This window comes from Apteryx rowi, unplaced genomic scaffold, assembly GCF_003343035.1.
Source record: "Apteryx rowi isolate R43461 unplaced genomic scaffold, aptRow1 scaffold_151, whole genome shotgun sequence".
Taxonomy (NCBI): Eukaryota; Metazoa; Chordata; class Aves; order Apterygiformes; family Apterygidae; genus Apteryx; species Apteryx rowi.
The window spans coordinates 1,679,441-1,693,398 of NW_020447764.1; the positions used below are offsets into that span (position 1 = coordinate 1,679,441).

General features: G+C 38.5%; 1 protein-coding gene across 1 annotated transcript in view; it reads left to right on the top strand.

Annotated features, from left to right (window-relative positions):
- The window catches only part of RELN (reelin), a 277,854-nt gene that overhangs the window by 162,083 nt on the left and 101,813 nt on the right, over nt 1–13,958 (top strand). Inside the window, exons 12-17 of the mRNA XM_026059038.1 lie at nt 703–854; nt 3,226–3,338; nt 5,748–5,956; nt 9,292–9,420; nt 10,591–10,700; nt 13,733–13,799. Of these exons, the coding sequence (XP_025914823.1) occupies nt 703–854; nt 3,226–3,338; nt 5,748–5,956; nt 9,292–9,420; nt 10,591–10,700; nt 13,733–13,799 (780 nt within the window). The remainder of the gene's footprint in view (nt 1–702; nt 855–3,225; nt 3,339–5,747; nt 5,957–9,291; nt 9,421–10,590; nt 10,701–13,732; nt 13,800–13,958) is intronic.

Genomic DNA, 13,958 nt, shown 5'->3' on the forward strand with positions numbered 1-13,958 from the left:
TTTTGAAGAAACCAACACTTTCCTGATGAAAACATATTTTCAATAAAAAATATTTAATTGAAAATTTCAGTAACAGCTCTTCTAATTATCACTGAATAAAAAATAAGAGAAAATGTTGTACAGAAAAACTGAGAAAGATCATATCATCACATATTAGAAACACAGCAGTCTTTTTATACTCTGCTCGTGTGTTAGTTTAAAACTATTATCCTAAATGCTCAGAAAGTTGAAAGGAGGGTATTTTCAGCTGTTACCTACAAATTTAATAATTGCATAGCAGATGTGGTGGACATGTTCCTTTTCAAGTTTCATTGATCTATAAACCTTACATTATGCGACATGAAACAAAATGCAGTTATATTTTAAACACTTTTATGCCATGAAAATAATGAAGATAATAGATCAACATATCATTGAATATTTGGTAATAGAATTGAATGCCTCATCTTTTTAGTAATTTGTGCTTTTTTTCCCATTTATTTAAAATATTCATATTAATTTGTTTTATTTGAGTTGAAAAGACAGTATTAAATATGTAAATAATGCTGTTGCAGGCATCATATTTAAAAAGCTGCATTTCATTATCCTCCATAACAGTTGAAGCAGCTACTATGTGTAAAAAAGAACTCCTAGAACATGTTTTGTATGAGTTTATCAGTAACACGTCTCTGCACATTCTCTGCCCACTGTTGACCTCTCCAGGTGGGATGTTTTTGGAGCCGTCATTGGTACTGAATGTGGGACGCTGGAATCTGGCTCAGCTGTGGTATTTCTCAGAGATGGAGAAAGAAAAATATGCACTCCATATATGGACACTACAGGTTATGGAAACTTAAGATTTTATTTCAGTATGGGTGAGTATGTGTTCCTTATGTAATAGAACATGTGGAACATTTGAGATTAAAATTAAATTGCACGGCCTGCATAAGAAATATTTTAAATACTACTCAAAAGAGGATAGCTTTGATTCATGATTATGATTTTCATGAGACTGTAAGATGGATTGCTCTAGGTTAGACTAAGAGTCTGCCCTGCTGGATGCCCACACAAGTGCAAGAACATGGTGGACATTCAAACTCCTCCCAGGAATATTCTCCCCAGTGTCCCTGACTTGCATGTCAAAACCTTTCTGACCAGACAGATTGTTCTGGATTTAGTAGCTCTTGGTGGGATTTTCTTCCATGAATTTATGTGGCCATTTTTTGACTGTTATATACACTCAGCTCCAGATTAAGACACATAAAGGTGTCTCCATGCAATGTCAGTGTCTGAATTTCCCTTATAGTCAGAGGACATCTGGTCATTACAGTTCCTGGAAAAAGCTATTCAGCTCATCTTGAGACATCACTATTAGACCATCTGAACAGCCCTCTAGACTCCAGTGACTGCATGGGTTGGTTCTCCCTTAGGATAAGGGAAGCTCAAGTGTGCTACAGCACCTCAATGAAGGTAGGGTCTACAAGTGGCATTCCTCATGAGAAGCACTAATGTGGTGCTAGGATCATGTGTGGAACTTCCCTGTTGTAATGAACTGCAGCCTTAGTGATTTACCAGGGCTAAGAAGACAACCAAGAAAGAACCTGTCCTACCACTGGTTCTCCCCGCTGTTGTTGTCAGTGCAAGCATATTAATTAGGTGTTGTAACAAACCAAAATGTGAACCATATGAACATAGTGTTTTTCCAGAACTTCTATTTTGCACAAAAAGGAAATTGTGTAAGAAGGTTATTCTCTCAACACCATGTTTAGAGGAGGTGGGGACTTTTTTTAAAAAGTAGAGAATAATGGAATAATAAAGGAGGAAGCAGAGACTAAACTTGTGACCTCCACAAGCAACCTTCTGAATCAACAAAAGAAAAAAAGTTTTATTTAATGAGTGGAAGTCCTCATGTTGTTGTCCCGAATTGTTATATATCTCCTCTGTGTTACATGAATTACCAATAAAGCACAGGAAAAAGAGGATGCTTTTTTCCAGATCTTCCAAGCATTACAACACCTGCAAGAGAGACAGGAAAGAAATTTGCTCGACCTTATGAACTTAAGGGAGAACTTGTCAGCACATACAGGCTCAGGGGATAGTGGAATATCATTTAAAATCTATTCTGTACCTAGTTGTAAATTAAATAAATACTAGTTTAAATATTAAGAGACACAGAGACTTTGAATAGACACATGGGTGTTCTTTATTACAGTGTAATTCACATCAAAGATGCACATCTTATCTAGCTCTATAGATCACGCTTTGCCTATTCCACTCTAAGAACTGGCCATCTTTAGCCAAAATAATAGAGAAAATGTTTCATATATGCAGCCTCTTTGCTTTATGGACTGTTCAAAGAAGCTTCCTCATCCTGGTTTTTTTTTCTATTTTTTTTTTTTTTTAATACCTGTGATACCGATAGTGTACAGGGAAATGACAAGCTTCCTGTTTCAATTACAGATACTTTGTTTTACAAACCTCTTCCAGAGCAACACAAGCGTGATGATGTCTGTCTTGTTGTAACTCTAATGCAGTGCTTGTGCTCAAATTTGCTAACACATCTGCTCTTCCAAAGAAGCTTAATAAGAGTTTTGGGTTCTACAAATATGAAGATATCTGAAATCCTGCCCCTTTTCAGTGAGGCAACCATGTCACAAGTTTTGTGTGTTAGAGTAGACTCCATCTATTCCTTTTGAGACTATGGTGCAGACAGTAGAAGATAAGTACATCTAACAAGGTGCAAAGTAGTCTCCCTAGTATCTTGCTGTGAGGAAGTTCTCAGCTGCCAAAGGATCAGCTGAGAAGTATTTATAGGTCTTCACATATGGTGCAAGTGGTTGCATGGAACACGACTATAAAATAATAGTCACTTGATCTAGTCCAAACACATGAAAACTCAAATATTAAGGAGCAGACCATTTCTATGTAGATAGGATTTAAAACATACACATAGATGTATGGCTTTGGGCACAGCATTTTCTATTAAAACTGTTTTAATAAGCTGATTAAGAGAGTTACTTGAGGCTTTGATAATTGTCAAGCCCTTGATCTCTGGCATGGCCTATCTGATCAAATGGTTCTTATACACTGTGTCCTTAGGGCTTGTGTTCTTTTGTTTCATATCCTAAGTTAAATAACATCTGGTTGTAATTATTTCCATAATTATGGCAGCGTAATATGATTCTGCTTTCCAATAACAAAGGTTTCAGTTATTACTTTTTTCTCCCTCAAATGTGTGCTGTACAGGAGGAACTTGTGATTCTGGAGAATCCCATGAAAATGATGTCATACTTTACGCCAAGATTGAAGGCAGGAAGGAACACATAGCTCTTGATACCCTGACCTATGCTGCTTATAAGGTAAACTGTCTTAAACAAAGTAGGTGGGTGGGAAAGAGAGGTGTCAATCTATTTTTAAACCGGCATGACAATGTTGTATATTGAATTCCACACAGGTAGTCAAACATGAGCTTCCCAAGCACCTAAATCATGTCTCGATCTTGCAATGATGATAGGGTGCCTTAGCAACATGGCTCTGCAGCTCTGGCTCGTCGCTCAACCCCTGAACAGTCCTGCAATGTCAGCTAGGGCCAGCTTAGTTGGCAGACATGGAGGCAGCAGGCAGATTACTAGAGTACACGTAATGGTTGTAGGCACCTCAGAGCACAGGAACATGCAAGAGCCCTGCTAATGGAGCACAGCTCGCCTTCCCTAATGGAGAGCAGCACTGCTCAAATGTCGGTGTGGGCCCCAGGTGTAGCAGACATCTAACAGTCAGCAAAGCTTTGGTGTTGAACTCGGAGAACGGAAGAAAGCCTTCAAAATGAAGAGCTTGTTTTTGGTGTCCCTAGAACATGGGATTTCCCAAAAGTCCTTTATGATATTAATTATCAGAGAATGCCAGAGCCAAATGCTTTCACCTGAGGCCTGCCAGGGCTGTACAACTCCTGTCAGCATTTGAGAAATTGAGAGGACCGTTCACATATTCAGTTCAGCCATCTACATCATTGATGGCAGAGGTTTAAGGGTAGGATATTTCCGAAAGCGATTGTGAAATTCAGCTAATCCCTGCCAGAGCTGACTCCTGTAAATCTTCTTGGGTGGATTCCTGTATGCTTTTTTATGCATGTGGACTTGTTCCACAGAGTGAACGGTGTGTCCTTTTGCCATCACTTGGAAACTTCAGTGATGTCTCCCCCCAAGTAACTACTCCTGTCTCCATTCAAGCTCCTGCTAGGCACAGTTTGATACTCAGGAACTACATCCTGAAAGGTTCTGTCGTGGTGGGATGGTGGCGACGAGGAGAACTACTGAGAAATGCCTGGATATCTTTTTTGTGCGTGGTGCAATACCATTCACTGACCCCCGAGAAAGCCTCCGGTTTGATGGCCAGATCTATGTGCCCTGATGTAATAAGGAGTTGGGTAGTTTCCTGAGATACAAACTAGAAAAACTGCATGTTTTACACTTTTTCTTTCCATTTTTGAATACTCTCATGTGCCCTTTGTGAGGGTCTGCAATGATACAAGCATGAAGTTAGTAAAAACAGAAAGCAGTTATGGACAGTGCACGCAGGCAGCTTCTCTTCTGCTTTTAGCACAGCCTCCTTCAAACCACATTCAACTTCCCCCCACCACCTCCAGGCAGGAAAAATAATAAAGTCAAACTCGCTGTCAGGATCCTTTCTTTCTAGGACAAGGAACAACTTAGACCACGTGTGCCCTGCTAGCAAAGTAACGTGGCTCTGCGGTGCCCTTACCGTGCTGTCACAGAAAGAGAGGCGGCAAAAATCAATATGCAAAAATGCATGTAACATGCACAGCTGCATATGCTACAAATTAAACTGCAGTATGTTTATACAATATGTAGGAAATACAGTGCTAAAAATGCAGCTGATTTCAACCACAGGTCTGTGTGCATTTTCACTGTAATTCAAACATTGAGAGAGCAAACGTTTACAGTAGGTTTTGGCCTGAATTTATGTTGAGTCACTTGCATTGTTTCATTGTACTTGGTTTCCCTCATCTCCTGGTTCTGTGTGAAAGACAGGGTAGAACTTTTTTTAAGACTAAGGAAACTGTAATTGTAAAATAATAAAAAATTAATTCGGTAACTCAGGGGGAGATAGGATCTGAAATTACACGGAATTCATTGTGGAGGGTTTTTTTTAAAACAACCTGTTTTAATGCTGACATCCTCTTTTAACATAATAAAGGTCCAGTTACGTTACTTTAGGACAAAGGCTAAGCTTCATAAAGCAGTGCTTTCATTTATTTCAGCAACAAAACATCCTCCCCAGATATGCCTGTGAACGCGTAGTGTTACTCCGTTCTCACGTACGTATTTAGACTAGACATGTGGTTACATTGCTTTGTTACTGTGAGCTGAAAGACTTCAGAACAAGCGTCATCTTCTCTTGCTGGCTAAACACTGATAAAATAACTGGTATTTACCAGAACACAGAAGGTACAGGCTTTACAGTCTTTTCTGCAGTGTCTTTACAACCAAGCAGACTGATCCTAGTAAGGTGATAAGCAGCACTGGTGCCCAGAGTGTAAATAGCTATGCACACAATATAAATAAGTTTTTATTTGGGTTCTTCTGTGGGAAAAGGTCATTAAAGAAAAGTTAACAGAAATGATGAAAGGTGAAAAATGGGCATGTTTCATTCAACATATTGAAGTTGCTATTTTAAGTAGTACTTTTCCATATAACTTTTGTATTATTACCTGTTTTATTTAAGCCTAACTGATTTAATTTCTATTAAAGGTTCCGTCTTTGGTTTCCGTTGTCATTAGTCCGGACCTACAGACTCCTGCAACCAAGTTTTGTTTGAAACAAAAGAGTCATCAAGGCCATAACAGGAATGTCTGGGCTGTGGATTACTTCCATGTCCTTCCAGTGCTCCCTTCCACTGTGACTCACATGATCCAGTTTTCTGTCAATCTGGGTTGTGGAACTTATCAACCTGGTAACAGGTACAACAGGCTGGATTTCTCTTTTGATTATCAGCTTACTGATATATTTTGTTTTGTAACATCTATATAATTATTTGGATTTTTTTTCTCAGAAAGAAGGAAACTAATTAATAACAACAAATATAAGCTACTCAAAAGCAAATGTTTCTCTTGACCTTCACATGCCCGGGTTTCTGTATCACATATGCAATAAGAAGTCTATTAAACAGCTTTCCAGGTTGAAACATGCATTTCTTAGTCCATTACTCTGAAACATGCCTTCAAAGGCACTTTTGCTTCAGTTGTTAATGAATTTGAGATTTGCCTCTTAATGTGGGTGTAGAGGTGAAAGTATTAGAGGTGAAGGTATTAAAGGCAACAGCAGCAACTTCACCTGCTGATCTCCCAAAGATGAGGGGATGCCACAAGCATAAGTAGTTCCTGTAAGACTGGTGATAAATGGCCCTCATCTTGAAGATGATCAGTGGGAGGACCTCACTGCCTGTTGACTGGCCACAGAACTCTTTTGCTGGATTCAGGGTGTTTTTTTCCATGAGTTAAGGGACAGGGAATGGAAAAGAAGGGAGTCATTTACTGCTCCACAGAATCATAGAAATGGCAGTTGGAAGGGACCTTTGCAAGAAGTGGGAGTATCACCTGCATAGGTCAGGTCAGCCATCACTTTGTCTATCCATGACTTGAAAACCTTCATTGAAGGACATTGCACTGCTTTCTGGGTGACCTGTTCCAGTGCTGCAAAATGAGTGAAAAAGTGTTTCATAATGTCCAATCCAAACCTTTCAAGGCACAATTTTATGGCCATTGCCCCTTGTTATTGCACCTGCCGCTAGTGAGGAGAGTTTGGCTCTGCCGTCCTTGTGACTGCCCTCCGAGTTGTCATAGGCTGCTGTAGTAGGTGAGCTCACCCCTCAGCCCTGCTTCACCGGATTGAACAAGCTGGTTCCCCCAGCTCCTCCTAGGTCTGGTGCCCTAGGCCCTGACCATCTTGGTCATCCTCTGCTTGACCTGTCTGGTTTCTTAACATCCTTCCTCAACTGGGGGACCCAAAAAGGAGCACTGTATTCCAGGTGCGGCCTCACTACTGCTGAGTACGCTGATATACATTTGTGAGGATATGTCTCCACAGCAAATCAGAGGGGTGTATGCTAGGACCTCAGTTAACCTGGTTTCCTTCACAATTACTATCCCTTTATCCCTATGTACATGTGAGACTGGTTATCCTGATTTTTTTTTTTTTTTTGAGGAATAAATTATCTTATATTTTTTCCAGAGTAAGAGCCATACGCACAGGTTTAAAGTAGCTAGCAGACTGTAAATTCCTATCACATCCATAGTCCAGGGCACCTTCTTCCATCTGGAAAGAGCTCCATTAGCATGACAGTCCTGGCAACTTGTAGGGCAGCAGAACTCAAGGGGCAGCAAAAATCAAAGCATCACACTCTGATATGAAGGGAAGGCAACTACATTTTTTTCTACACGGAAAGTGAAAAGTTTGCCTGTAAACACTCCTGGCCAGTCAACATATTTTATATAAAGTCTCTGTCTTAAATATTCCATTAACTAATGGTGATTAGTATATATTTTGAAAGATTAATTTTCTTCCTTCACCTAAACTATTTCTGAAGGAGAAGTGAGCTTCTTCATAACAAAATAATCAGTAGCTCCCTATAAACCTATGTGAATTTCACAAATACTGTAAGACTTCCTCTCTCCGGGTGTACAGCATTATTCATAATGCTTTCATTACTGCAAATGTGAGAGACTTGCACAGGATATATTCAGTAAATATAGCCCTCCAAGGTAACAGTATGGTTAAAACTGAAATGAATTAGTCAAAACCTCCATAAACAATTTTAGTACGCATTTATGATATCACACTGATCATACACTTAATAAAGTAATATTCTCAGCCAATTATAGTGAAAATGAAAAGTTATAATCCAATGATTTAGAATTGAGGTAATGAATTATGACTTTTATAAAGCTTTATTGATATTATTTAAAATAAAACAGAATGTTCCAAGCTAATTATATGGAGGAAATTACATTACAAGAGTATTGCAGTAAAATACCTAATCCTTAATAAATTAAGCACTTTCCTTTTTGATGGTCTTCAGAATGTAAGATAGCTAAGGATTTCCTTATGGCCATACATTGTAAACACTGTATTTTTAAACATGAATTGCAGTGAGAAAATTACAGAGAGAAAAATTCTAGTAATAGCTTCTTGAAAATTGAACTTTTCAAAGAACTCTTGGGAGTACGGCTTTAACAATCCATTGTCATAGATTCATCGGACGGTCTCAGAAATTTTCTACTGCTCTGTTACTATCTGAGTATGGATGGTCTGGTTTATTGCTAGTCCATGTGATCAGAGAACATATGTCTCTTTCTTGGCAAATCTGGAGTCTTCTCATACGGTTATGTCCCTCTGACTCATGAAATTCGCCATTAAACTCTGCAGGCTTTATGCGGGGGAAGGCAGCCTACGCAGACCGTTACAGCTCGGCAGCCTGGCGGCCCCCCGGCTCCCAGGCACTCTGCTGCACTGGATGCTCTCCGGGCAGTGCCCTTCCCAAGGGACCCTTCCACCACCCGCCGTCCCCGGTGGGGCCCCCGCCAGTCCCTCTACTCCATAACGCTTTTCTGATCTGCATTTAGGCATGACAGTGGCAGGAGGGAGGTGACTAAGGAGTCTGTTGAAGCTAGTATTTGTCAGCCAAGGAGGGGAAGGGACAACCAGTGCATAAATAACTAGTGCACCTGCTGAACATATAAGCTGTTCAATCGCTGACTGTCATAAAGGAGTCCTGTCCCCACATTGCGCTGTCTGGCTCTGGCAAATCCAAGTTTTCTCCTCATTATTTCTGAAGCCATACTCAGTATAGTTGCAGCTGGAGTAACACCAGCTCATGTAAACACAGCATAAAAATACTAGCTGGTTAGTGGCCAAACAAGGACTGAAATAAAAGTTTAGGCAGTTCTCAATGTATGATATAGGTTACCCTTTTGGTTTTTAAACAGTCAGATTTGTTTCATGTTTATATTCTTTTGTATTCAAGGACTATTCAGAATATTCAAAACTCTTCCATATTTCAGCATCAATTATCAGCAATAGTAGATTTTGGGGTTTCTCTATATTGGTACTTTTACATTCATATTTATGCCAAGTATGCTCACATTTTTTTCCTTCCTCCCTTCCTCCTTTCCTCCCTTCCTTCCTTTCCTTCCTTTTCTTTCTTCATTCTTTCTTTTCTTATTCTTTTTCTTTTTCTCCCTCCCTCCCTCCCTCCCTTCCTCCCTTCCTTCCTTCCTCCCTTCCTTCCTGTTATTAGTGTCAGCTTGGAATTTTCAACGAACCATGGTCGTTCTTGGTCCTTGCTTCATACCGAGTGTTTGCCTGAGATATGTGCTGGACCTCATCTTCCTCATAGCACCGTCTACGCCTCTGAAAATTACAGCGGGTGAGAGTATTGTCTGCAAAAATAACTGAGATGCAAGATTAGAAAAGAAAGTGAATTATAGGTGACACAAGAAAGCAGCAAAGCATGCATGCCCTTGTAATCTTTCATTTTTGACTAGCTAAGGACAGCAAAAAAGGAGTGTTCTGGTCTCTCTGGCTGCCCAGTAATGAAATTTAAAATATATGAGGCTGCTTCTGTGGTATAATATTATTTTTCTGATGCTAGACATAAATTACAAAAAAACCCTGAGGACAACATACTGGTAATTAAAAGAAAAGTTATACCCTGTCAAAGCCATAAAAGTTTTCTTTTTAGAGAAACCATCAGTCAAAGCCCTATTTACATGCTCAGACATCTTTACTCACTTGGAATCCCAATATTTGGGTTACAGTGAAAGATGTCCTCTGTACTTCAGCAGATGGAGGCTGTTATTATAATTGCATTCTTATAGTAATCCTTGCTTTTATTAAGTATCTTTGGTACTGTTCTGACTACAAAATGAACTTGTGAAAACTTCTTGCATAGAGCAAATCCCATGATTGTATATCTCACTGTATCCCACTTTCCGTAGACACTTCAGAGTAATACCATACCATAAGCATGACCACGAGAAGAAAGTGTAGTGGAAGCACTGGTACGATCTGGTGACCCCCCATTTCTGTATCATTTTCATAGAAGCCATTAACACTGGTGCATGTAACAGGTACAGCATGTGGATGATATGAGAATGACAGCCCAGAGAGATAGTAGGCCACATCCTCTATGGCCCTCTTCTCGTTCCCAAGGGTTCCCACCCAGCAGAGCTCAGCCATACCAAAAGGTTTAATTCAGTGTGCAATTTAAAAGATATTCATCGTGATTGAGAGGTCACTGTAGGAAAGTAACTTATGATCTTTGTTGACTTCATGCATTCATACAGAAAGAAAAAGGCTAGGTTTTATAATGCAGTAAATAACATTCATATCATATTGTATGAAAATATCAAGAGCCATATTCTTTATTTTTCATTTACTTTCTAAATCTGTAGTAACTTCATTGATTCATTTGAGCAGATTTTAGAATTAACAGTTCTCACAAATCTTTCTATGAAAGTAAACACATCTGCAAAATATACAGTTGTCTAACAACTATCAGTTTAAAATGTTAGAATTTATGTTATATGTATTTCAGGTGGAGCCGAATAACTGTTCCCCTTCCCAATGCAGCATTAACAAGTGACACCAGGATTCGATGGAGACAAACAGGACCAATCCTTGGAAATATGTGGGCAATCGATAATAGTTAGTATTCTTATCCACAGTCATAATACATCGTATGAATAAATTTTTATGCACTGCTTCAAGTAAAGGCATACTTTCCAGAATCACAGGTAGCAAGATTTGCGGTTAGTTCAATTCCTTTTCTTCTTTTATGCACTTGCTAATAAGTCCATTTTGAATCTGGAAGGGAATTCTGTCATTTGAAAAGACAATCTTCTATGTAGATTACCGACTTTTTTTTAATTGAATGCTTCCCAGTAAAAGATATTGGTGGCAAGGGCCCAATATAACATTTCTTCTTGACTGCTTAGTCCTAATTACATAAATAGGTACTACACTGTGCCATTAAGGACGCATGCTGTGCTAGCCTAAGTAACCGTTACAGCATCTGGGACATACTATTTCTTCTGGACATAGAAGACTTTCATATAGCAATGTTGTTACCAAAACACTGGCAAGTGCTTATACATTGTTTACAATATCTTAAGAGGGAAAGTACCATCTGTGACAGGGAACTATTTCTGTTTCAGGAAATTATTTTTCACCTACCTGATTTTTAAATGCACAGGAAAGAACTGAGAGGAGTTTATTTTGATTCATGTGATTGTAAATCTTGCTGTGGAGGATAACCAGGGCCAGTCAAGATACGAAGCATTTTAAAACACAAAAAAGTACTTTAGGAAAATAAAATATAAGATATACATTTTATGAAATGCAGAAATAAGCATGATGATTGAAAGGGTGCTAAATATGAGAAGGTGTAAACTTTCTAGCTTTCTAATCGGCCTTACGTGTTTTGGAACTAAGTTAACTATGCCTAGAATTTGTTTTGCTAGATGTGTGAATTAAATACATAATATAAAGATTTATAGTGACGTGAAATTGCCTGTGAAATTTGATAGAGAATCCTAATAAGTTTTGATGTGATGGGAATGGCAAATACATTTCACAAAATTTTTTAAATAGATTAATGCCTAGTTTTGAAAAGAAAATCTTTGAAACTGCCAGGATAAAGTAATGCCACAAATGAAAGTTTTTTCACAAAAAGTAATGAAAATTACTCCCTTGCTCACCTTAATGGGACGTAGTATCATCTGGACATTCTGGATGCAGTATTAATCCTTGTCTTTGGAGATGATGACAGAGGTCAAAAAGAAAGTAAAACAAAGGGAAAATATGTGTATATCTACATAAGAAGGTATCAAAACACTGATATCTATGATCATCTGCAAAGGGGAGTTGTTACCTAATGAAATGCAGAGTATAACTGTTGGAGAAATTTGCAGAAACAAGAGCAAGATAAAATTAGTCCAAGACCCAGATTTTTTACAACAGAACAAAACAACATGGTTTTGAAAATTAACGCAGAATTCCTGTATCTGCACTACCTTTGCTTGTAGAACAAAATACTCTGATTTAGTAGTGAAAGAGTAAATGCAGTTCTGTCAAAGGATACTGCATGCTCAGCAGCACATCATCTCAGAAGCAATTTTATCAGCCATCTGCCTAATCCAAAATGTATTTGAGTTACAGGACTGCTTCTATGACACTGGAATCAGGTCTTAAAGTTGCTCAGGTTTCTGAGGTTTTGCATGCCTCTAGTAGTAGAACTGAAGGTTTACAGTGGTGGGAAAAGACCTACAAATATTAACAAACCACTCAAATTCTTGAAGAGAGAGAAGAATTTCAAGGATTCAGCACTCCTCTGGCTTCTAGCTTCAGAACTGTTTTCTAATGTGAATTAAGTTTTAAGTGAAATCTGGAATCTGGCCATCTTTCAGAAACACTGGAAAGCTGCCAGCCTCCATAAAGCTTTTTCATTGTGAATGACATCATTACGTCGTTAACCCTTCTGCTTTTCCCACCCCCTCAAAGAGACCTCAGCACAGGCAAATAAATCAAGCAGACGGAACAGAATTTTTGCACTCTGAAAAGTGAGAAAATCTAGAGATCACATGAAGTCTGATGGGGAGTTAGTTACAGGGAGTAGCTAACAGGGATTTGGAGGGCATCCGCCAGGGAGTACTGACACACTGCTATGATGGGCAGCATTATAAAACAGGGATAAGTACAGGTGATTATACATGGTCTCAAACTGGTGGCTATTTGGATGATGATCCAAAAGTCACAACGCAAGTGGGTAACTCCAAGTAATAGGCATTCTTCAGCTGAAAGGGTGACACTATCCAAGATGAAGTCATGTTTATCAAGATGTGGTATTAAAAGAACATTGTCCACAAGTTACTGCTTTGGACTATACCCAGGTCCAGATAATGCTGTTGGTTTCTCAGCATCAAGCCTACATGAAAACCAACCCCTGACCGCAAGATAAATGCCTGTCTTTATGATAGTGCAATGAGATGCAGATTATGCTGAGGTTTACTAATCTTTCCAGCCTTAATATTTTTCACAAAATATCAACAAGGATTAGAAATCATTGGAGGAAGATGAAATAAAGGAGCAAAACAAATACAGAGTATTTTTCAGTGCCTATGATTTGGAATTTTTTTTTCATTTGAAAGAATTGGTGAAAGTCCATGATGTTTAATGTTTCCTTAAGATAGATCAGAGCAGATTCTGATTCCAATAAATCCAATGAAGTTATGTCGACTACAGTAAGAGATACAAGAACATATAATTGGAATATACATATATCAAGAATGTATAACTGGAATGTAAATATATCCCCAAAACAAGGTGAAGAAAAGGGAAAGCAAGAAAATGGCTAGTACAAAGCAAATCATCCAATCTTCTCATTCACAATATTAGAAAAATCAGGTACATTAATTAAAACATCACCAGTGCCTTTAAGCCCCAAACAGACATTACCCACTGAATAATAAATTATCCCTGGCTATCCTTGACACAGAGCAAAAGATTCTACAGAAAGATGCAAGCAAATGAATTTTATCCCTTTGTCGACCTATGCCATCAAGTGGGATTAAGATAAATGCAATAACTATATGATCAGGTCCGTATACTTTCTTGTATTGGTCATATTCTGTTTATCACATAACCTAACCCTCTGTTCAACTAATTTATTTTCTCTGCAGTTTATATTGGTCCATCTTGCCTCAAATTCTGCTCAGGGCGAGGACAGTGTACTAGAAATGGCTGCAAGTAAGAGTTATAATTCAGTACTTGTATTCATTTTCTGTCATATAGTTCACTTGATGATCTGAAAGCTGAAGTGATTTTCATTTCAGTCCTTGCTTTTTGAGATGATTAAATATAAAACTAACATAGCTCCCAGAATGCCTAAAACTCACTCAAGGGATA